The 22089-nt window shown below is 48.1% G+C and overlaps 1 protein-coding gene across 1 annotated transcript in view; it reads right to left on the bottom strand.

Annotated features, from left to right (window-relative positions):
- The window catches only part of ANKK1 (ankyrin repeat and kinase domain containing 1), a 119211-nt gene that overhangs the window by 3122 nt on the left and 94000 nt on the right, over positions 1–22089 (bottom strand). Inside the window, exons 5-7 of the mRNA XM_073656993.1 lie at positions 12050–12205; positions 1671–1804; positions 746–785 (exon numbers count right to left, since the gene is read on the bottom strand). Of these exons, the coding sequence (XP_073513094.1) occupies positions 746–785; positions 1671–1804; positions 12050–12205 (330 nt within the window). The remainder of the gene's footprint in view (positions 1–745; positions 786–1670; positions 1805–12049; positions 12206–22089) is intronic.

Raw genomic sequence — 22089 nt, 5'->3', positions numbered from 1 at the left:
GATCTCGGTCCGATCACAAGCCACAATGCCCAGACTGACAGGGGGACTCCCAACTGGAGCATGATGGCTAAATATTACGAATTATGCCTACACAAGAGTGTCATTGCATTGAGGGACACTGTGTCGATGACATAGGATGCATCACCCACACAGAATAGGAAAGGAGGACAGCGATTGTAAGCAGAGAGGAAGTGCCGGATCAAGACCCGAGACGCCCATCGGATCGGACTGCACCGTCTGTGAGTATAATAGAAGGTCTTTTTTAGGACCTGCAGAGGGGATTGATGACTTTTTTTATAGCATTGTAGTATGCTGTAAAAGAGGCCTTAATGGTGGCGGCCTACTTTATAAGAGGAAAACCTTAACCTTAAGAAGAGCATGCCTCTTAATGAATTGTGTGCATCATACTTCATCAACACAGATCTACAAAATGCCGTTCTTGATGAATTGGGGCAATTGGGTAATTTTACTGGTTCTGACCCAATAAAAATATAAATGGTTGAACCTTCATATAATTATCATTTCATATAGAGTAAATACGATTACTATTAGCAAAAGGTGTAACTATATGAGGCTCAGAGGATTCATGGCCCTCATACCCAAGAGGCACAAGTGGGATGAAGTCCGCATGGTGTTTGGACACCTCCAGATATGAACCAAAAATACACTGATATCAACGAGCCCTTACACCTCTCAATGATGCGGTTATGTTTATCAATAACATACAAATGGAAAAGAATCTTACCGCTGAATGAAGAACTCTGAAATGGTGCTTGTTGGGTGTCCTGTAATAATGACACATAATGAACAAGTTATTGGTCTTCATCGTATTTAATTTTAATAATAGCTATATCATAACAATAATGAACCTGATGCAAGGTTATCCTTCCTGCCAAACAGTGGTGGGCACACATTGACAAACTAGTCAGTGCCTGGGAATGAGCACAATGCCATTGCTGAGATTTTGACCAGAAGATCTGAGATATTACTGCCTTGGCTTATGGTATCACCTCTCTCTTTAAAGAAAACCTGGCCAGAGATTACTTCTACACAAACCACAGCAGCTTGAATGAGACATTGGTTGTATCATTGCACCCATAGGTGTTGTACTTTGAAACACTACAACATTTCAGAGAAGGCATACTTTGAAAATCCGACCAATGAGTAGTCCAAGGTAGATCCCCAGTGGCTTCTCCCTACCCCATTCCCTTAGACTGGCAGGTCTCTGCCTATGCACTCTCCCTATACATACTCCATGCCTGAAGAAGCGGTGGGTTCCACTCCGAAATGCATCGCAATTACAACCGTAGTTGCGACTTTATACAGCAGTACTGAGCAGTGTAGCTGTGAATCCAGCTATGGGTGACATAAAACCCATACCATAAAACAGTAGCATCCTCTGTGTGTGTCTCATTGCCCCTTTCACAGATTCTGCTCCTCTTCCTGTCAATAGACTTCAATGAGCCTTAGTTTAGCTGTTTTTTTGGTGGTCGGGAGGGGAAAGGAATGAAGAAATGGCTCATAAGAGGAGAAAGAAGCATATATTTTTGGTAAGATTAATACAATGAGATTTGTTTTTTTTTATTGCTGGTACTATTGATTTGATTCAAAGTTTGTTGAAAAAGATTAACCTTAATATGCACTCATTGGGGCCTCATGATTTTACGTACATCACGGTTACCATTACGTAATACTGCAGCTGAAGACTTCGGAGGATCTTGTTCAGCTTTGGGCACAGAAGCTTCATGTTCTGGGAGAGGACTTTGTACTAAGCAGAGTAACATGTGGGATTCAACGATGATATCTAAGTAGAGAGAAAGATGCAGTGAGTTCACAAATTCTTAACTGTGGGCCATACAGGCTACACCAAATGGAGGAGTTGGTCCAGACTACACATCTAGACTACTCTTAAGGCACCACTGCAGCGTTTTGTTTTTATTTTTCTGCTGGAGGGGTGCTTCTAATCTAAGGTCCCTGACCCTACTATTATAATCATCAGCCGCCATCTTGCCCTTCTATCGGCGCCACTTCCGTCAGTCTTCAGGAGATGACGCAGCGGGACTGGAGGGGCGCGGAAAAAAAGTGAAGACTCCTGAGTAGTGTTGAGCGATACCTTCCGATATCAGGAAATATCGGATCGGATTGGATCGGGCCGATACCCAAAAAGTATCGGATATCGCCGATTCCGATACCGGAAACCAATGCAAGTCAATGGGACACAAATATCGGAATGAAAATAAATCCTTTCTTTCCTTGTAGGTTAATTTTACATGAAAGAAAACAACTAACAATAATGTAGAATGTATTGGGGGAGGTGGTTGCCCAAATCGATGGGAACAGTGCTCACAGTGAAACATGAAAAGCCGGCAATTCAGCAGCGGCATACTCCGGTACCCGACAATTTAGAACACAAAGAATAGAGCTTCACACATAGATTAGATAGATAGAAACATGTCAGTCACATATATATGAAGTACAGTGACAGTGTTGCTAACTGTACTTGTCATTTAGTGTAAAGGATTTATTTAAAAAAATATTAGTGTTTTCATGCACCATCTCTTTAAAAAAGCCGGCCGACAATTCAGCAGCGGTACCCGACAATTTATAACAGAAAGATAGAGCATCACACATAGATTAGATACATAGAAACATGTCAGTCACATATATAAGAAGTACAGTGACAGTGTTGCTTACTGTACTTGTCATTTAGTGTAAAGGATTTATTTAAAAAAATATTAGTGTTTTCATGCACCGTCTCTTTAAAAAAGCCGGCCGGCAAATCAGCAGCGGTACCCAACAATTTACAACAGAAATAATAGAGCATCACACAGAGATTAGATAGATAGAAACATGTCAGTCACATATATAATAAGTACAGTGACAGTGTTGGTTACTGTACTTGTCATTTAGTGTTAAAATAAAGGATTTATTAAAAAAAAAAATTGGCGTGGGGTTCCCCGTAATTTTAGACTCTAGCGGAGGTTAAGCAGACAGCTGGGGCAGATGTTTGAAGCCTGGGAAGAGGGTAATACCCAAGGAGCTCCCCAGGCTACTAATATCAGCCCCCAGCTGAATACCTAGCCTTTACTAGCTATTAAAATGGGGGACCCCCCCAAAAAAATGATGTGGGGTCCCCCCCTATTTTAATAGCTAGCAAAGGCTAGGCCGACAGCTGGGGGCTGATATTAATAGCCCAGGAAGGGTGCCATGAATATTGGCCCCCTCCCAGGCTAGAAACACAAGCCGTCAGCCGCCCCAGAAATGGCGCATCCACAGAATGCACCAATTCTGGCACTTAGCCTCGCTCTTCCCACTGCCCTGTAGCGGTGGCAGTGGGGTAATAGGGCTGGGGTTGATGTCAGCTTATAATGCCAGCTGACATCAAGCCCAGGTTAGTAATGGAGAGGCGTCTATAAGACACCCCCATTACTAACCCCATAGTCAAAGTTAAAAAAAAAACACAAACACCCAAAATAAAGTCCTTTGATTGAAATAAAGACACAATTCTTTATTGTTCTAAATTAAACAATACTTACCATCACGCCCATTCCAGCTGAAGCCAACGATTTCCTGCAATAAAAGCAAAATAATAAAGCAACATCATCCTTACCTTTCCATGGTTCCCAGGACGGCTCCAGCTCTGCTACATCGAGATGACAGGCTGGACCGCAGCAGAAAGCTGCCATCCAGCCTGTCATCCCGCGGACACTGAGAAGTGCAGGCATGCTTGCGCTCCTCAGTGTCTGGCTGTGACGGCATCCAGATGAGCCGACAATGAAGTCAGCTCACCTCATGCACGTCACTGACAGCGTGGGAGAATTCTCCTGCGCATGCGGTGAGCGTGAGAGACTCGGCTCATCGGGATGCCGTCACAGCCTGACACTGAGGAGCGCAAGCATGCCTGCGCTTCTCAGTGTCTGCGGGATGACAGGCTGGATGGCAGCTTTCTGCTGCGGTCCAGCCTGTCAACTCGATGTAGCAGAGTTGGAGCTGTCCTGGGAACCATCGAAAGGTAAGGATGATTTGCTTTATTATTTTTCTTTTATTGCAGGAGATCGTTGGCTTCAGCTGGAATGGGCGTAATGGTAAGTATGGTTTAATTTAGAACAATAAAGAATTGTGTGTTTATTTCAATTAAAGGACTTTATTCTGGGTGTTTGTGGTTTTTTTTAAATACTTTACTAGAAATTCATGGCGGTCATGTCTAATATTGGCGTGACCCCATGAATTTCGGGCTTAGGGCCAGCGGATAATGCCAAGCTGGCCCTAACCCCTTTATTACCCAGTGAGCCACCGCACCAGGGCCCTGGATGAGTTGGATACAGCGCCAGAAGATGGCGCTTCTATGAACGTGCCATTTTCCGGGGTGGCTGCGGACTGCAATTTGCAGCGGGGGGCCCCAGAAAGCTTGGGCCTCCCTGAGCTGTGGATTCCAGCCCCCAGCTGCCTAGATGTACCTGGCTGGACACAACAATAGGGCGAAGCCCCACGTATTTTTTTTTTAAATTATTTCATGAAATTCATGAAATAATTAAGAAAAAAAGGTCTTCCCTATATTGTTGTGTCCGGCCAGGTACAAATAGCCAGCTGGTGGTTGGGGGCAGCCCGTTCCTGCCTGCTGTACCTGGCTGGACACAAATATAGTGCAAAGCCCCACGTCAATTTTTTTTAAATTATTTCATGAAATAATTAAACAAAAGGGCTTCCCTATATTGTTGTGTCCGGCCAGGTACAAATAGGCAGCTGGTGGTTGGGGGCAGCCCATTCCTGCCTGCTGTACCTGGCTGGACACAAATATAGGGCGAAGCCCCACATCAATTTTTTTTTAATTATTTCATGAATTTCCTGAAATAATTAAAAAAAAATTGACGTGGGGCTTCGCACTATATTTGTGTCCAGCCAGGTACAGCAGGCAGGAACGGGCTGCCCCCAACCACCAGCTGCCTATTTGTACCTGGTTAGACACAACAATATAGGGAAGCCCTTTTTTTCTTAATTATTTCATGAATTTCATGAAATAATTTAAAAAAAAAATACGTGGGGCTTCGCCCTATTTTGTGTCCAGCCAGGTACAACTAGGCAGCTGGGGGCTGGAATCTGCAGCGCAGGGAGGCCCAAGCTTTCTGCCCTCCCCCCCCCCTCTGCAAATTGCAGTCCGCAGCCACCCCGGAAAATGGCGCGTTCATAGAAGTGCCATCTTCTGGCGCTGTACCCAACTTATCCAGGGCCCTGGTGCGGTGGCTCACTGGGTAATAAAGGGGTTAGGGCCAGCTTGGCATTATCCGCTGGCCCTAAGCCCGAAATTCATGGGGTCACGCCAATATTAGACAAGACCGCCATGAATTTCTAGTAAAGTATTTAAAAAAAACACAACACCCAGAATAAAGTCCTTTAATTGAAATAAACACACAATTCTTTATTGTTCTAAATTAAACCATACCTACCATCACGCCCATTCCAGCTGAAGCCAACGATCTCCTGCAATAAAAGAAAAATAATAAACCAACATCATCCTTACCTTTCGATGGTTCCCAGGACCGCTCCAACTCTGCTACATAGAGATGACAGGCTGGATCGCAGCAGAAAGCTGCCATCCAGCGTGTCATCCCGCAGACACTGGGAAGCGCAGGCATGCTTGCGCTCCTCAGAGTCAGGCTGTGACGGCATCCAGATGAGCCAAGTCTCTCACGCTCACCGCATGCGCAGGAGAATTCTCCCACGCTGTCAGTGACGTGCATGAGGTGAGCTGAGTTCATTGTCGGCTCATCGGGATGCCATCACAGCCAGACACTGAGGAGCGCAAGCATGCCTGCGCTTCTCAGTGTCTGCGGGATGACAGGCTGGATGGCAGCTTTCTGTTGCGATCCAGCCTGTCATGTGAATGTAGCAGAGCTGAAGCTGTCCTGGGAACCATGGAAAGGTAAGGATGATGTTGCTTTATTATTTTACTTTTATTGCAGGAGATCGTTGGCTTCAGCTGGAATGGGCGTGACGGTAAGTAGAGTTTAATTTAGAGCAATAAAGAATTGTGTGTTTATTTCAATTAAAGGACTTTATTCTGGGTGTTGTGTTTTTTTTAAATACTTTACTAGAAATTCATGGTGGTCATGTCTAATATTGACGTGACCCCATGAATTTCGGGCTTAGGGCCAGCGGATAATACAAAGTTGGCCCTAACCCCTTTATTACCCAGTGAGCCACCGCACCAGGGCCCTGGATGAGCTGGATACAGCGCCAGAAGATGGCGCTTCTATGAACGCAACATTTTCTGGGGTGGCTGCAGACTGCAGTTTGCAGCACGGGGGGCCCACAAAGCTTGGGCCACCCTGCGCTGTGGATTCCAGCCCCCAGCTGCTTAGTTGTACCTGGCTGGACACAAAAATAGGGTGAAGCCCCACGTATTTTTTTTTTTAAACTTATTTCATGAAATTCATGAAATAATAGAAAAAGGGCTTCCCTATATTGTTATGTCCGGCCAGGTACAAATAGGCAGCTGGGAGTTGGGGGCAGCCCGTTCCTGGATTCTGTACCTGGCTGGCATACAAAAATATGGCAAAGCCCACGTCAAAATTTTTGGGAAAAATTAATTAAAAAATAAATAATAATTTAGGGACTGCATCTTTATTAACCGCTCAAGTGTCATTTAGTGTTAAAATAAAGGATTTATTAAAAAAAAAATTGGCGTGGGATCCCCCATAATTTTAGTCTCTAGCGGAGGTTAAGCAGACAGCTGGGGCAGATGTTTGAAGCCTGGGAAGGGGGTAATACCCACGGAGCTTCCCAGGCTACTAATATCAGCCCCCAGCTGAATACCTAGCCTTTACTAGCTATTAAAATGGGAGACCCCCCCCAAAAAATGACGTGGGGTCCCCCCTATTTTAATAGCTAGCAAAGGCTAGGCCGACAGCTGGGGGCTGATATTAATAGCCCAGGAAGGGTGCCATGAATATTGGCCCCCTCTCAGGCTAGAAACACCAGCCGTCAGCCGCCCCAGAAATGGCGCATCCATAGGATGCGCCAATTCTGGCACTTATCCTCGCTCTTCCACGCTGCCCTGGTGCGGTGGCAGTGGGGTAATAGGGCTGGGGTTGATGTCAGCGCCAGCTGCCATGAAGCCCAGGTTAGTAATGATGGGCGTCTATAAGACACCCCCATTACTAACCTACAAAGTGTTAAAAAGAAAAAACACACACTACACCCAGAAAAAAATAATTTATTTGAAATAAAACACACCATTTTATTTAATTCTTAGTTTACAAAAAAAAAATAGTTACCTGTCCACGTTCCTGCGCTGATCTCCCATGCACAGCTGTCACATCTGGAGATGGTGACAGCTGTGCATGGCTGCTGTAAGCTCACACTGCCGGGAACACGTCTGCTCCCGGCAGCGTGAGCCCTGACTGAGGTCACCGGAGTGCATTCAGTCAGCGCAGCTCCGGAGACCTCCTTTACGGCACTGCTGTACCGTGGAAATTTCTCACGGTACAGCAGGGCCGTAAAGGAGCTAAACGGAGCAGCGCTGCCTGAACTCCGGCGAACCCGCTTATGCAATGACGGGGCTGCTTTACGGCCCCGTCATTCTAGCGGCGGCAGCGGTTTAGAGCAGTCACATTCTATGTGGCTGCTCTAAACTGGAGATCATCGTGGGACACTCGTGGACTACTACGGAGGGGTAAGGATAAGGTTGTGATTTATTATTTTATATTTTATTACAGGAGATCGATGGCTTCGGGGAATTAGGTGTCTAGGTGAGTATAGGTGTAGTTTTTTATTTTTTACTTTATTTTAGGTGGCGATCGGCGGGGACAGGTAATGTATAAACTAATTTATTTTAGGTAACCACTGGCCACCAATGAAATATATTTAAAATTTATTGGGGACACAGTAGGGCAATTTAAATAGCAGGATCAGGCTGATGGGAACTACTGCTCCCATCGAGCTGATCCTGCTGGCACGAGTGGACGGGGGACAGACATAGGCCGATGGGAGTAGTAGTGTCACATCGGCCTATGTCTGCCTGCACGAACAAACCAATCATGACAGGCTGATGGTCTGGGAGGTGAGGCTGACCTGTGCGGACGTGGGAAAGTTCATGTGAGTTCATGCAATGCAGTGAAGCATGAACTCACATGAACCCTCTGAGGGCACCGCGGCGACTTCAAATGAACAGCTGATCAGCATCACCTGATACCTCAGCTGTTCATTTGAAATAACCGGCGGGAAAGAGCAGCACAGAACAGGAAAGCCGGCGGTGAAGTCTTTTCATTGCCGGCTTCCCCGCCCGGGTCCTTCGCTCCCCGCTCCATGGTGCTGCGCTCCCCGCCCGGTCCTAACTTACGATCAGGATGGGAGGTGGCGAGGGGAGCAGAGGATCGGGGAGGGAGGCATCGGGGAATCGAGTATGGGGCTGAGTGATTGTTTAAAAGCCGGCGGGCGGTAAAAAGCCGTCGGCTTTTAAACAATCAGGAGAATTCTCCCACGCTGGGATGGCATTGAGATGACAGGCTGGATCGCAGCTGAGCGCTGCCATCCAGCTTGTCATCCTTCAGAGACACTGCAGAGCGCAGGCATTATGGGAACTTCCGATTCCGGCATCCGATATTGTAAAAATATCGGAACTCAGTATCGGAACTCCGATACCGCGAATATTGGCCGATACCTGATATTACAGTATCGGAATGCTCAACACTACTCCTGAGGTTGAGTATAGGATTGGGGGCAGGGACCTTAAATTAGAAGCACCACTTCTAGAGTGGTGCTTTAAAGGGGGCACTTTAGACTACAGAACCAGACTACTGTTATAGCGGATACTAAAAACAAAATTGATCAATAAACAAACACCAAACAATTCTATCGACTTTCTACCCTAGTTGAAAGAAACAATGTTGTAATACTCTGCCGGGAAATGTTTATCCCAAATATATCTGTATGTAGTCACCCAATGACTAGGATTATGCAAAAAATTTGATTAGTGACAAATTGAAGCCCTTAGAAAATTTGCAGAAAGTTTGATCACATGTGTATTATCAGTAGGGAAATCCATGTTAATTTATGGTTAACCACATACAGTACAGACCAAAAGCTTGGACACACCTTCTCATTTAAAGATTTTTCTGCATTTTCATGAAAATGAAAATTGTACATTCACACTGAAGGCATCAAAACTATGAATTTACACATGTGGAATTATATACTTAACAAAAAAGTGAGAAACAACTGAAAATATGTCTTATATTCTAGGTTCTTCAAAGTAGCCACCTTTTGCTTTGATGACTGCTTTGCACACTCTTGGCATTCTCTTGATGAGCTTCAAGAGGTAGTCACCGGAAATGGTTTTCACTTCACAGGTGTGCCCTGTCAGGTTTAATAAGTGGGATTTCTTGCCTTATAAATAGGGTTGGGACCATCAGTTGTGTTGTGCAGAAGTTTGGTGGAAGCACAGCTGATAGTCCTACTGAAGAGACTGTTAGCTGCTTTTTTCTTGCCATAATACAAATTCTAAGTAAAGAAAAACGAGTGGTCATCATTACTTTAAGAAATGAAGGTCAGCCAGTGCGAAAAATTGGGAAAACTTTGAAAGTGTCCCCAAGTGAAGTTGCAAAAACCATGAAGCGCTACAAAGAAACTGGCTCACATGAGGACCGCCCCAGGAAAGGAAGACCAAGAGTCACCTCTGCTTCGGAGGCTAAGTTTATCCGAGTCACCAGCCTCAGAAATCGCAGGTTAACAGCAGCTCAGATTAGAGACCAGGTCAATGCCACACAGAGTTCTAGCAGCAGACACATCTCTTCAACAACTGTTAAGAGGAGACTTTGTGCAGCAGGCCTTCATGGTAAAATAGCTGCTAGGAAACCACTGCTAAGGACAGGCAACAAGCAGAAGAGACTTGTTTGGGCTAAAGAACACAAGGAATGGACATTAGACCAGTGGAAATCTGCTTTCGTCTGATGAGTCCAAATTTGAGATTTTTGGTTCCAACCACAGTGTCTTTGGGCGAAGAAGAAAATGTGAACGGATGGACTCTACATGCTTGGTTCCCACCGTGAAGCATGGAAGAGGAAGTGTGATGGTGTGGGGGTGCTTTACTGGTGACACTGTTGGGGATTTATTCAAAATTGAAGGCATACTGAACCAGCATGGCTACCACAGCATCTTGCAGCGGCATGCTATTCCATCCGGTTTGTGTTTAGTTGTACCATCATTAATTTTTCAACAGGACAATGACATCAAACACACCTCCAGGCTGTGTAAGGGCTATTTGACCAAGAAGGAGAGTGATGGGGTGCTACGCCAGATGACCTGGCCTCCACAGTCACCAGACCTGAACCCAATCGAGATGGTTTGGGGTGAGCTGGACCGCAGAGTGAAGGCAAAAGGGCCAACAAGTGCTAAGCATCTCTGGGAACTCCTTCAAGATTGTTGGAAGACCATTTCCGGTGACTATCTCTTGAAGCTCATCAAGAGAATGCCAAGTGTGCGCAAAGCAGTTGACGCGCCCCCTGGGCCTGTGTTGTGCGTGCACGTGTGTGCGGGAAATACCCGGAGCCGGATCGCTGGGGGTTGTAGTCTCCGTGGCGTGGACCCGGTCCGTGCCCAGGGTGGTCAATTCAGTGGCAGTCTTATTAGTGAGATAATAGTCCGACTACGCCACCCGTGGATTGCTGTCAGTGGGGGCCGCTGCTGCAAGGCAGACCGCTGAGGCCGGTGTTATGTGTGCAGCTAAGAATGGGATGACTCCCCACGGGAGAAGTATAGCCTCAGGGCAGTTAGTGTGGATGACGGGAGTGATGGTGCACGAGCGTCCCAGCACTGGTAGTGCTGGTGCGGCGAAGAAGCACAGAGACGTGTGGTTGCAGTTTCCAATGCTTTACTCACAGTTCTTTACTGGTCCTAGTCACCTCGGTACCGGCGGTGACTGCCCAAGCCATGCTGCGTCCACCAGGCAAGGGGCTCGACCAACTCCCAGGCAATTCCAGAGCGTGGCACAGGGCTCCCTTCTCTTCCCTTCTCTGGCCGTGCCCCACCAGTGACTCTACGTTTGTCCAGCTGCCTCGGGCCTTCTCTTGGTACGCTGATCTCTGCGTCCCTGACCCTATGTGGTGTGCCTTCCTGGTAGGTGTAGTGAGGGGTCGCACCGAGATATAGTCACGACCGCCGGTCTTTGGCTGAGGATTAGTCGCCTCCACCAATTTGGGATCCGGTACCCTGTTCTGCCAACCCGTCACCCGCAATCTCCTGGGCCTATGAGGTTCCTTCTTCTCTCGTGTCTCTGGGCCTCTCTTAATGTGCTGTTCCTTGTTTCCTTTCTCTTCTGTTCCTGTTCTCTCTGCTGTTTCTGGCCTCCACTCCAGGCCTGTCTCGTGGAGCTGGGCCAAGACTGAGCCACAGCTCCCTGTAAGCCCTCTCTGGCTGAACTCCTCTCTGAACAGACTCCCCGGACTGAACACTGTTCTAAGATGGTGCCCACCTTATATACCTCCCTCTATGTGTGAGCCCAGGTGACTATCAACCAATGGGCTCCTACCTTTGCCCAGAGACCCACCCCTATCTGCTCCTACACCACTGGGTTTTCCTCCCCCTCCCCACTCCAGCCAGGGACAGATGCTGTCGTGCCTGCACTTCTGTCTAGTGGGAGCACCGTTGAGCTGTCCCTCGGAAATGGGGTGTGTGTGGTGCATGCAGCTTACTGAGTCCTGGTCCACACTCCATCCTTACCCGGGAGTGGAATATCACACCTCTGGTTTGAGGTGCAATACCCCTGTAGCAGCCGAGCCCTTGGGGTGCTACACAGTCATCAAAACAAAAGGTGGCTACCTTGAAGAAACTAGAATATAAGACATATTTTCAGTTGTTTCACACTTTTTTGTTAACTATATAATTCCACATGTGTTAATTCATAGTTTTGTTGCCTTCAGTGTGAATGTACAATTTTTATAGTCATGAAAATACAGAAAAATCTTTAAATGAGAAGGTGTGTCCAAACTTTTGGTCTGTACTGTATATACATGGATAAGATGCTCCACTAGCCATAAAACAAGGGAATACATACCAGAAAAACTTGGTCGTTTATTAGCATCCTGGTTCCAGCATCTCTTCATTAAGTCAATCATCTGCTGACATTCCACAGGCGCATCTTCAGAAATGTCCTCCAAAGGAGGCCGGTGCCCCGCTGCTACCTTTACTATCACAGTCATCATGCTCTGACCTACAGATAGATCGGTTCAAATTAGATAACTTTACACCCCAGATATTGATGTTCTCTATAATTAAAGGTCAAAAAAATAAAAATATTCTCCAATAGCTGCATTTAACATAATTTTAGTAAAATATTAAACTATTCTTAAATCATTGGTGGCATATGGAATAAGTGTTTAAAGGGAACCTGTCATTAGATTCATGCAGCCTGAATTATGGGCAGTATGACTTAGTCCCTTGCCTTGTGCTTGCAACCAAGTATGATTAACTCTGGAATGAAAAGTTGAGGCGTTTCAGAGTAAACAAAGTTTGGAAATCCACTCGGGAACTACAGTGGGTACGGAAAGTATTCAGATCCCTTTACATTTTTCACTGTTTGTTTCATTGCAGCCATTTGATAAATTCTAAAAAGTTCATTTTTTTTCTCATTAAAGTCCACTCTGCACCCTATCCTGACTGAAAAAAAACAAGAAATGTAGAAATTTTTGCAAATTTAATAAAAAAGAAAAACTGAAATATCACATGGTCATAAGTATTCAGACCCTTTGCTTAGACACTCATATATAAGTCACATGCTGTCCATTTCCTTGTGATTGTCCTTGAGATGGTTCTACTCCTTCATTGGAGTCCAGCTGTGTTTAATTAAACTGACAAGACTTGATTTGGAATGGCACACACCTGTCTATATAAGACCTCACAGCTCACAGTGCATGTCAGAACAAATGAGAATCATGAGCTCAAAGGAACTGCCCAAGGAGCTCAGAGACAGAATTGTGGCAAGGCACAGATCTAGCCAAGGTTGCAAAAAAATTTCTGCCGTACTCAAGGTTCCTAAGAGCACAGTGGCCTCCATAATCCTTAAATGGAAGAAGTTTGGTACCACCAGAAGTTTTCCTAGACCTGGCCATCAAGCCAAACTGAGCAATCGTGGGAGAAGAGCCTTGGTGAGAGAGGTAAAGAAGAATCCCAAGATCACTGTGGCTGAGCTCCAGAGATGCAGTAGGGAGATGGGAGAAAGTACCAGAAAGTCAACTATCACTGCAGCCCTCCACCAGTCAGGCCTTTATGGCAGAGTGGCCCAAAGGAAGCCTCTCCTCAGTAGACATATGAAAGGCCGCATAGAGTTTGCTCAAAAACACATGAAGGACTCCCAGACTATGAGAAATAAGATTCTCTGATCTGATGAGACGAAGATAGAACTTTTTGGTGATAATTCTAAGTGGTATTGTCAAGGTAAAATATATATATTATAGAAAATCAATTAGTTTCTTTTAATAAATTACCTTATCAGTATGAATTAATATAGAGATGATGGAATAAACTATGTGTATGCATGTATGCAAATGTGTATATGCACATGGATTATGTTAATAGTTAATGAATATATAACTAATAGTTTCTATTCTTATTGTAGACATGAACAACTAAATGATTTCCTGAGAATGACGTATGCATGTGTGTGGCGCCCCTGAGGGTTCGACCGCCACAGGAATGCTGCACTTCTGAAATAGAGTGTAGTGTTCCTCCTCTGAGGTAAGGCCAGTGTGATAGTTGTGACCTAACCTTTTGCATCCAACACCACACTTCTCCACCAGAGGGAGCTAGTATGCACTAGGTGCTGCTCCCCTGGTTACAGGGAAACTGGGGAACACAAAGTGGTAGGAACCAGTTAGTGGGTGAAGGTGGAGGACTTACAAGTTAGTTACACTTTAAATTTCATATTTAATAGAAAGCCATCTTTGATCTTGGTCTCTGGCGGTCTTTGTCTGTCAAGCGGTCTTGGTTGCTGTCAACTACTGTGTGTAATGTGACCTCCCTCCGGGAGTGCAGATCCTGTGTGGGCCTGCACCGGCAAGGGACACAGCCCTCGTACCCTGGCCTTGGGACGAGAGGTAGGTTGCAGACAAGGAATGTCTCAACCCGGCCAAGGACCAGGATCAAGAAGGCCCGGGAGCTTTAGAGTTTGGCTCCCCAGCAAATGAGTCCCGGGGAGGATGCAGACGGAGCGGAGTACGCCACCTGTCCTCGCCTACCTGATCTATTTAGAGGGATTCCGGCTGCAAGAGGTGTACCGGCCCCCGACACCCGACCTTGTACTCCATGTCCTGGACGGGAAAGCCCGGTTAGGCCCTGAGGATCCCACCGGGCATCAGATGGAGAGGAATTGCCACCCGTGCCCTAGTCCTGAGAGGAGCTCAGAGGGAGACCCGGCCTATCCACACACGCACAGACGGAAAAGGGTGAAGTCTGTAGTGCAGGAACACTCTGGTCTAGGGTCGCTACCGAACACTGGACTTTCTCGGAGGTAGTCGGACCCCCGTCCCTGGTGGCCACAGGACTCCGCGGGGAGCAGGGAGTCACCTTCCCGCTGTCATCTCTAAGTGAGTAAAGCCTTGGAAGTTCACCCCTATGGCCTCCGGACTGTTCATTATGCGCCATACCATGCGACGCGGTGCCCGTACTCCCCGCACTACTACTCCCCCCCTCCATCCTGTTTGCCTGCCCTGAGGCCTTGCTCCGCCTGTGGGGAGCAGTGAGAACTTTGACCGGCACGACACTAGGCCTCGGAGGACTGTAGCGGCGCTGGTGGCCCTTCACCAGGCACCACAGGTGGCGTAGTCGTTAAATAAGCCACTCAACCCGGACGAGCCCACAACATCTTCCTTTTCATGTGACGGCCCTGAGCACGGGTCGGGCCCGGGCCACGGCTGCATCCCACCTCTCCATCACAGGGCCCAACACCGAGTCCCCCAACACCCAGGGTAAACTCAAAACTAAAACTGCTCTTTCAAGAATTGAGGCGTCACATGTGCATGGCTGATAACAGAGAGATTCATGTCGAGTTGGCAAAGATGGTGCTGAGAGATGAACTCACCCCTCCCATCAGAATTCCTAAGGCGTTACTGAGGCCAAGAGATACATGGATGAGCAAATTGCAGTGTGTCAAGTTATCAGAAAAAGCAATGAATTTTACTAATCCCACCTAGAAGTAGAACACTATATAACCCCATGTCTACGTAATAAAGTATGCCATTTTGCGTGGTTCAGTCTCTCAATAAAGTTTTTCAACCAGATTAGCAAATTTGGTTAATTAGCTTCTTTGCATGCACTCGGACATCTTTAATTTGGAGGAGAGCAGTTACCTGGTGTATCTTAAATTGGTGAAACCACCACAAATGGTGCCGTGACTCGGATCACACTCAAGGGGACTCTAGTTCTTGCGGTGCCCATCACCGGACCACCTACGGACGAGCCGGGACTGCTCAACGCGAGAGCCTGATCAACTCTCATCACTGAATACGGTAAGTCAGCAAATTTAATGAATCCGTAGTGCTTATTCGTATTTTGAGCAGTCTGTGGTGCGTTTGTGGTGTCTAGATTGGCCCTTAGGGACAGCCCCGTGCGCCTGGGTGGGTCCCCGCTGTGTGATTCCAAGAACTCTGGTGTGTAGTCGCTCCTGGCTAACTGCTGCTCTGTGGTTTCTGAGGTGTTCCGTCCCATTACAACGATCTTTGTACGCAGGGGCGTACAAGTATACACTTGAGAATTTAGGAAAATTTCTTTGTTTAGAACGTGGGCACGTGGGGAGTAACGTTGCTGATAAGTCATGTATTAAGATGCCATTAGGGCGCTGGCATGCGGGGGTCAACCAATCCTCTATTAAGACGTGGAATACGCGGGGAGTCAACTGCATCATTAAGCCGTATATTAAGACGTCACTAGGACGCGGGTGCTCAGGGTGTTCAGTGCTTCATTAAGTCGTAAAAGAATCAATTCAGTGCTTGGTAGGGAGTGCAAGGACCTGTTACAATTCTACATGTGTATCAGCTGCCTGGTCTGATCATAAGTCTAAGGGGACGGAATGCCTGGAGCCAAAATCATGGAAAAACTAAAGACATTGTTTGTGTCGCAGGGGTCGCTCGATCAGGAGCGACAAAACCCCAAAGATATAGTTGCTAGAAGAGAAGGAAAGAAATATGTAGAGAAAACCAAAAAAGTAATGTCATTGTGTGGGCTGTACCGGGGGGGGGGGGGGTGTAGATTACAGTATTAGATGTTGAATGCAGCAATTTGTGAAAACGGGAAAACTGGAAGATAATGGGTTGTTGCTAAGACTATTGTGCAAACCGGAGGTAATGCTATTCAGGAAGACTGTAACAGCATTGTACATTCTTTAGGACCAGCCGAGGAAACAGACCTGGTAGCCACCAGACCAGGGAGATTACCATGCAGGCTTATCATTCATGCAGTAGGTCCAGTGTATGATGAATATCATCATGATTAGTGTGTGACACAACTTAGAGCTACAATCAACAATATTCTGAACTATGCTGGAACAAGAAACTTTACTTCTATTGCTCTTCCTGCTATAAGTTCTAGAATGTATGGATTTCTTATGCAAGCCTGTGCCCAAGCAATAGTCCAAGCTATACAGGAGTACAGAGGACTAACTACATTGGAGGAGATAAGACTAATCAGCAATGACTCTCATAAATCTCAAATTCTCACCCAAGCTGTGGAAAGTGCCACAGCTAGATCAGACCCACTCAGCGCCAGATGACCTCAGAAGATAACCCAAATGAATTATTTCCTAGACAACAAGCCCACCTCCTGTTGCTGTGTTGCCGGTATCTCCCTCAACATCTTCTCAGTCAGAATCTCCAGTGCCAGATCACCATAATAGATATGTGGCATTCACACCCTCGCAAGTTAATCAAGTGATTAGTCAACTACCTGACCCAGACAAACACCCTATGGCGTTCTACAGAAGAATCATACAAATTCAACAAACTTATTCAGCCACTTGGAAAGATCTTCATGAAATCACTAGCATTAAAGAGGGAGATGCCTTCTGGCCAATAATTCAAGTAGCTCTGAATGACAGCCAAGTGACAGACAAGGAGACTTACCAATCAGGAGGAGCTTTTTGTCAACAACTTCAGCAATGGGCTAAGGAGCGGCTCACAGACTCATCTACCAGTGTATCGGACTGTACTCAAGAATCAGGGGGAGAATGTCGAAAAATTTTACACCAGAATCTATACTCTGTTCAAGGATCAAGGGTTCGATGAAGGTCAGAGGATCCAACAGAATCTGCTAATCCAACAGAATCTGCTAATCACTTCATATGTTAGGGGACTCAGAGAGGAAATCTCAGCGAAGTTTACAGACTCCAGACCAGAATATGTGGACATGTCCCCGCGAAAGGTAATCCTCATTGCTAAAGCTATAGAGAAACAATTGAATGCTGTACCAAGGCCTGTTCCAGAGCCTGCTCCAGAGCCTGCTACAGCACCTACACCGACTCCTGTTCCTGCTCCTGCTCCAGCTGCTCTAGTTTATCAACCTGCAGATAATCAACAAGAACAGTTGCCATATTCCCAGGATACCCACAACAACTATACCGCTCACCCCCACGATGGATGGGTCCTCCACAAATGTACAAAGGACCGAGTTTAAGATTAAGGGAACCAATCTGTCACCGTTGTAACCAACCAGGTCATTTCTGAAGAGAATGTCCAGAGAATGAAGGGGATCCTTTCTATGGCTCTCTCCTACAACCCGCAATTTGAAAGAAGAGATTCTTCACGCTGTAACGGGTCTGGGAGGGGGAAACTCTGAGCAACTTATACAAGGGGGCGGTCCTTGTAAGGAAGCGGGTGGCGACCAGGGAAGACAGGCAGGTAGTCACAGCAGGTGACCGGGACAGTCTCTGGGTAAACGGGCAGGAGGTCACAGCAAGTGACCGGGGCAGTCTCTGGGTGAACGGGCAGGAGGTCACGGCAAGTGACCGGGACAGTCTCTGGGTGAACGGGCAGGAGGTCACGGCAAGTGACCGGGGCAGTCTCTGGGTGAACGGGCAGAAGGTCATGGCAAGTGACCGGGACAGTCTCTGGGTAAAGGGTAGGTACGACCTGTGACGGCTGAGCCTCCAGGTAGGCTAGCAGGCAGATGGCAGATGTGTGCTCCCAGGTGAGCAGGCGAGAGTCTCTGGATAAGCAGGTGGTCACAGCATGTGACGGCGAAGCCTCCAGGTAGGCTAACAGACAGGTAGCAGATGAGCGCTCCCAGGTGAGCGGGCAAGAGTCTCTGGACTGGCAGGTGGTCACAGCACGTGACGGCGGAGCCTCCAGGTAGGCTAGCAGACAGGTAGCAGATGAGCGCTCCCAGGTGAGCGGGCAAGAGTCTCTGGACTGGCAGGTGGTCACAGCACGTGACGGCAGAACCTCCAGGTAGGCTAGCAGGCAGGTATCAGGTGAGCGCTCCCAGGTGAGCGGGCAAGCTGATCCATAGACAGACTGACAGGTGTCGGAAGGCAGACCGTCGGACCTCAGGCTAGCAAGCAGGTAAGCGGATAACAGGCAGGAATCAGACAGCAATCTGGCAGGAAACTGGCAGGTAACTGGAAACGGGACCTGAGGGCTGAAGCAAAGTAGTGAACAGTGCACCAACATTGCTCGGGCACCTCCATTTTGGAGGAGGTGCCTTATATATGGTGAAGTCCTCCGGCCATTGGCCGGGGACTCCTTAGGGCGGCGCGCACGGCCCCTTCAAGAGGGGGGGAGCGCGCGCGCGCGTGCCCTAAGCACCGTGGCCGGGAAGGAGCGTGCGCTGCCAGCAGAGCGGGAGGAGGACGCCGGGCTCGGAGCGGAGAGGTGAGGGGAACAGCGTCCCTGCCTAGCAGAGGGCAGGGACGCCGACGCTACAGTACCCCCCCCTTTAGGCCCCCCCTTTTTTAGGCCAGACAGAAATTTAGCAAGGATGAGAGGGGCATGGATGTTCTCCCGGGGCTCCCACATTCTCTCTTCAGGACCAAACCCCTTCCAATCTACTAGAAAAAAGGTCTTTCCTCTTACCCTTTTTGTGGCCAGAATGTTCTCTACCTCAAACTCGTTTTCAGCGGAAACCGGAGCAGGAGGCGTACCTGTAGACTTGGAAAAAGAGTTAAGTACCACGGGTTTGAGGAGAGATACATGGAAGGAGTTAGGGATCCGCAAGTTGGCCGGGAGTTTCAATTTATAGGCCACCGGGTTGATCTGACTGATGACCTCCAGAGGACCGATGAACCGAGGCCCTAACTTATAGGAAGGAATCTTGAGCCGGACATACTTGGACGAGAGCCAGACCTTATCCGCTGGACGGAATTGAGGAGGATCCAGACGTTTTTTGTCAGCAGGTCTTTTCATACGCTCGGACGACAGAAGGAGTGCGGACCGGGTACTCTCCCACAAGGAGGAAAATTTGTTAACAAGAGATTCCGCAGCCGGATTATCCACCGAGGTGGAGACGGGAAATGGGATCCGAGGATGCTGACCGAAGACTACAAAAAACGGGGATTTGGAGGAAGATTAGCTCTCGTGATTGTTGTAAGAGAATTCGGCCCATGGCAGGAGATCCACCCAGTCAGAATGGTGGGCATTAACGAAGTGCCGGAGGTAACTGGTCAGGATCTGATTGATCCGCTCCACTTGACCATTAGACTGTGGGTGGTAAGCGGAGGAGAAGTCCAGGGTGACGTCTAGCAATTTACAAGTGGCTCTCCAGAAACGTGAGGTGAACTGTACCCCACGATCGGACACGATGTGGAGGGGCAGGCCATGAAGACGGAAGATGTGGCGGATAAAGTCTTTAGCCAGCTCGGGTGCAGACGGGAGGCCTGGCAGGGGAATAAAGTGAGCCATCTTGGAAAAGCGGTCAGCGACCACCCAAATGACCGTACAACCGGCAGAGACGGGGAGATCAGTTATGAAGTCCATAGCAATATGCTGCCAGGGGGCAGCAGGCACAGGAAGCGGAAGGAGGCGACCGGCTGGCAGGTGTCTCGGGACTTTGTTGCAGGCGCAGGACACACAGGCAGAAACAAAGTCTATTACGTCCTTGTGCAGGGTAGGCCAACAGTAGTGCCGGGTAATAAGCTGGAGGGTCTTTTTCTGACCGGCGTGGCCAGCTAGTTTAGACGAATGGCCCCAGTGTAGGATCTTCTCCCGATCAGGTACTGAAACGAACGTCTTACCGGGAGGGAGACGATTTAGACTCACGGGAGCCACTTGCATTACTCTGGCGGGATCGATGATATGTTTGGGTTCTTCCTCGAGATCGGACACCAGAAAGGATCGGGACAAGGCGTCTGCTTTGATGTTTTTGTCCGCCGGGCGAAAATGAAGAACAAAATCAAAGCGAGCAAAAAACAAGGACCACCGGGCTTGGCGCGGGTTAAGTCTCTGGGCATGCTGGAGGTAAGCCAAGTTCTTGTGGTCAGTGTAGATTATTACCGGGTGAAGAGCCCCCTCGAGTAGGTAACGCCACTCCTCCAATGCCAGCTTGATGGCCAATAACTCTCGGTCTCCTATGGAATAGTTGCGCTCAGAAGAGGAGAAGAGATTGGAGAAGAAGCCACAAGTTACCATTCTCCCGGAAGACGATTTTTGGGTAAGTACCGCTCCGGCTCCAGAGGAGGAGGCGTCAACTTCCAGGAAGAACTGCTTGTTGCCATCCGGGCGATGCAGCACTGGGGCGGAAGAGAAGGCCTGTTTTAAGGAAAGAAAGGCCTCCTCTGCTTCGGGCGGCCACTCTCTGGGATTAGTGCCCTTACGGGTGAGCGCGGAAATTGGGGCAGTCCGGGAAGAGAAGTGCAGTATGAAGAGGCGGTAGTAGTTGGCGAAGCCCAGGAACCGCTGAATAGCCTTCAACCCCTCCGGTCGAGGCCATTTCTCGATGGCAGACAGTTTCTCTGGATCCATTCGGAGGCCGGTCTGAGAAATAATGTAGCCCAAAAACGGAAGCGAGGTCTGCTCAAAGAGGCACTTCTCATATTTAGCGAAGAGGTGATTCTGCCTGAGCCTGAGCAGGACCTGACGAACATCCCTCCGGTGAGTCTGGAGATCCGGAGAGAAGACCAAGATGTCGTCCAGGTACACCACTACGCAGGAGTAGAGAAGGTCCCGGAAGATGTCATTGACCAACTCTTGAAAGACGGCAGGAGCATTACAGAGACCAAAGGGCATTACCAGATATTCATAGTGGCCGTCCCGGGTGTTGAATGCAGTCTTCCATTCATCCCCCTGACGGATACGGACCAGGTTGTACGCCCCACGGAGGTCCAGTTTGGTGAAGATTCTAGCCCCCCTCAGACGATCAAATAACTCCGGAATGAGCGGAAGGGGGTACTTATTCTTCACCGTGATCTGGTTAAGGCCTCTATAGTCTATACAGGGACGGAGAGAGCCGTCCTTCTTTTTAACGAAAAAGAAGCCTGCTCCCGCCGGGGAGGTAGATTTCCGGATGAATCCCCGGGCCAGATTCTCCTCAATATATTCGGACATCGACCGGGTCTCAGCAGCGGACAATGGGTAAATACGCCCACGGGGAGGCGTAGTACCGGGTAACAGGTCGATAGGACAGTCGTATGGTCTATGAGGGGGTAATGTCTCTGCCTCCTTTTTATTAAATACATCAGCAAATGACCAATAAGGAATCGGAAGTCCAGGTAGATTAGTTGGGGTAGGAGAAGGAAGGACGGGATGAACGGGAACCAAACAAGTCTTATGGCAGTCCTGTCCCCAACGAAGGACTTCTCCGGTCTTCCAGTCAAGCACGGGTGCATGTCTCTGGAGCCAAGGTAGGCCTAGTAAGAGGGCGTGAGAGAGTCCAGGCAGAACATGAAAAGAGATGCTCTCAGAATGCAGCATTCCCACCTGCAGAGTAATGGATTCGGTGATGAGTTGGATGGGACGTGGTAAGAGGCCCCCATCCACGGCAGCGACAGATAAGGGTACAGCCATAGGTTTGGTGGGAATGCGGTGTTTTTCTACCAGGGACTGTGAAATAAGATTCCCGGCTGCTCCAGAGTCAAGTTGGGCTAGTTCGAAAAAACGGTTCTCCCCGCAGATAATT

This window comes from Phyllobates terribilis, unplaced genomic scaffold, assembly GCF_046119375.1.
Source record: "Phyllobates terribilis strain yellow unplaced genomic scaffold, ASM4611937v1 Scaffold_12__6_contigs__length_324123572, whole genome shotgun sequence".
Classification (NCBI taxonomy): domain Eukaryota; kingdom Metazoa; phylum Chordata; class Amphibia; order Anura; family Dendrobatidae; genus Phyllobates; species Phyllobates terribilis.
The sequence above is the reverse complement of the archived record's forward strand: the minus strand, read 5'-3'. Positions and strand labels throughout refer to the sequence as shown.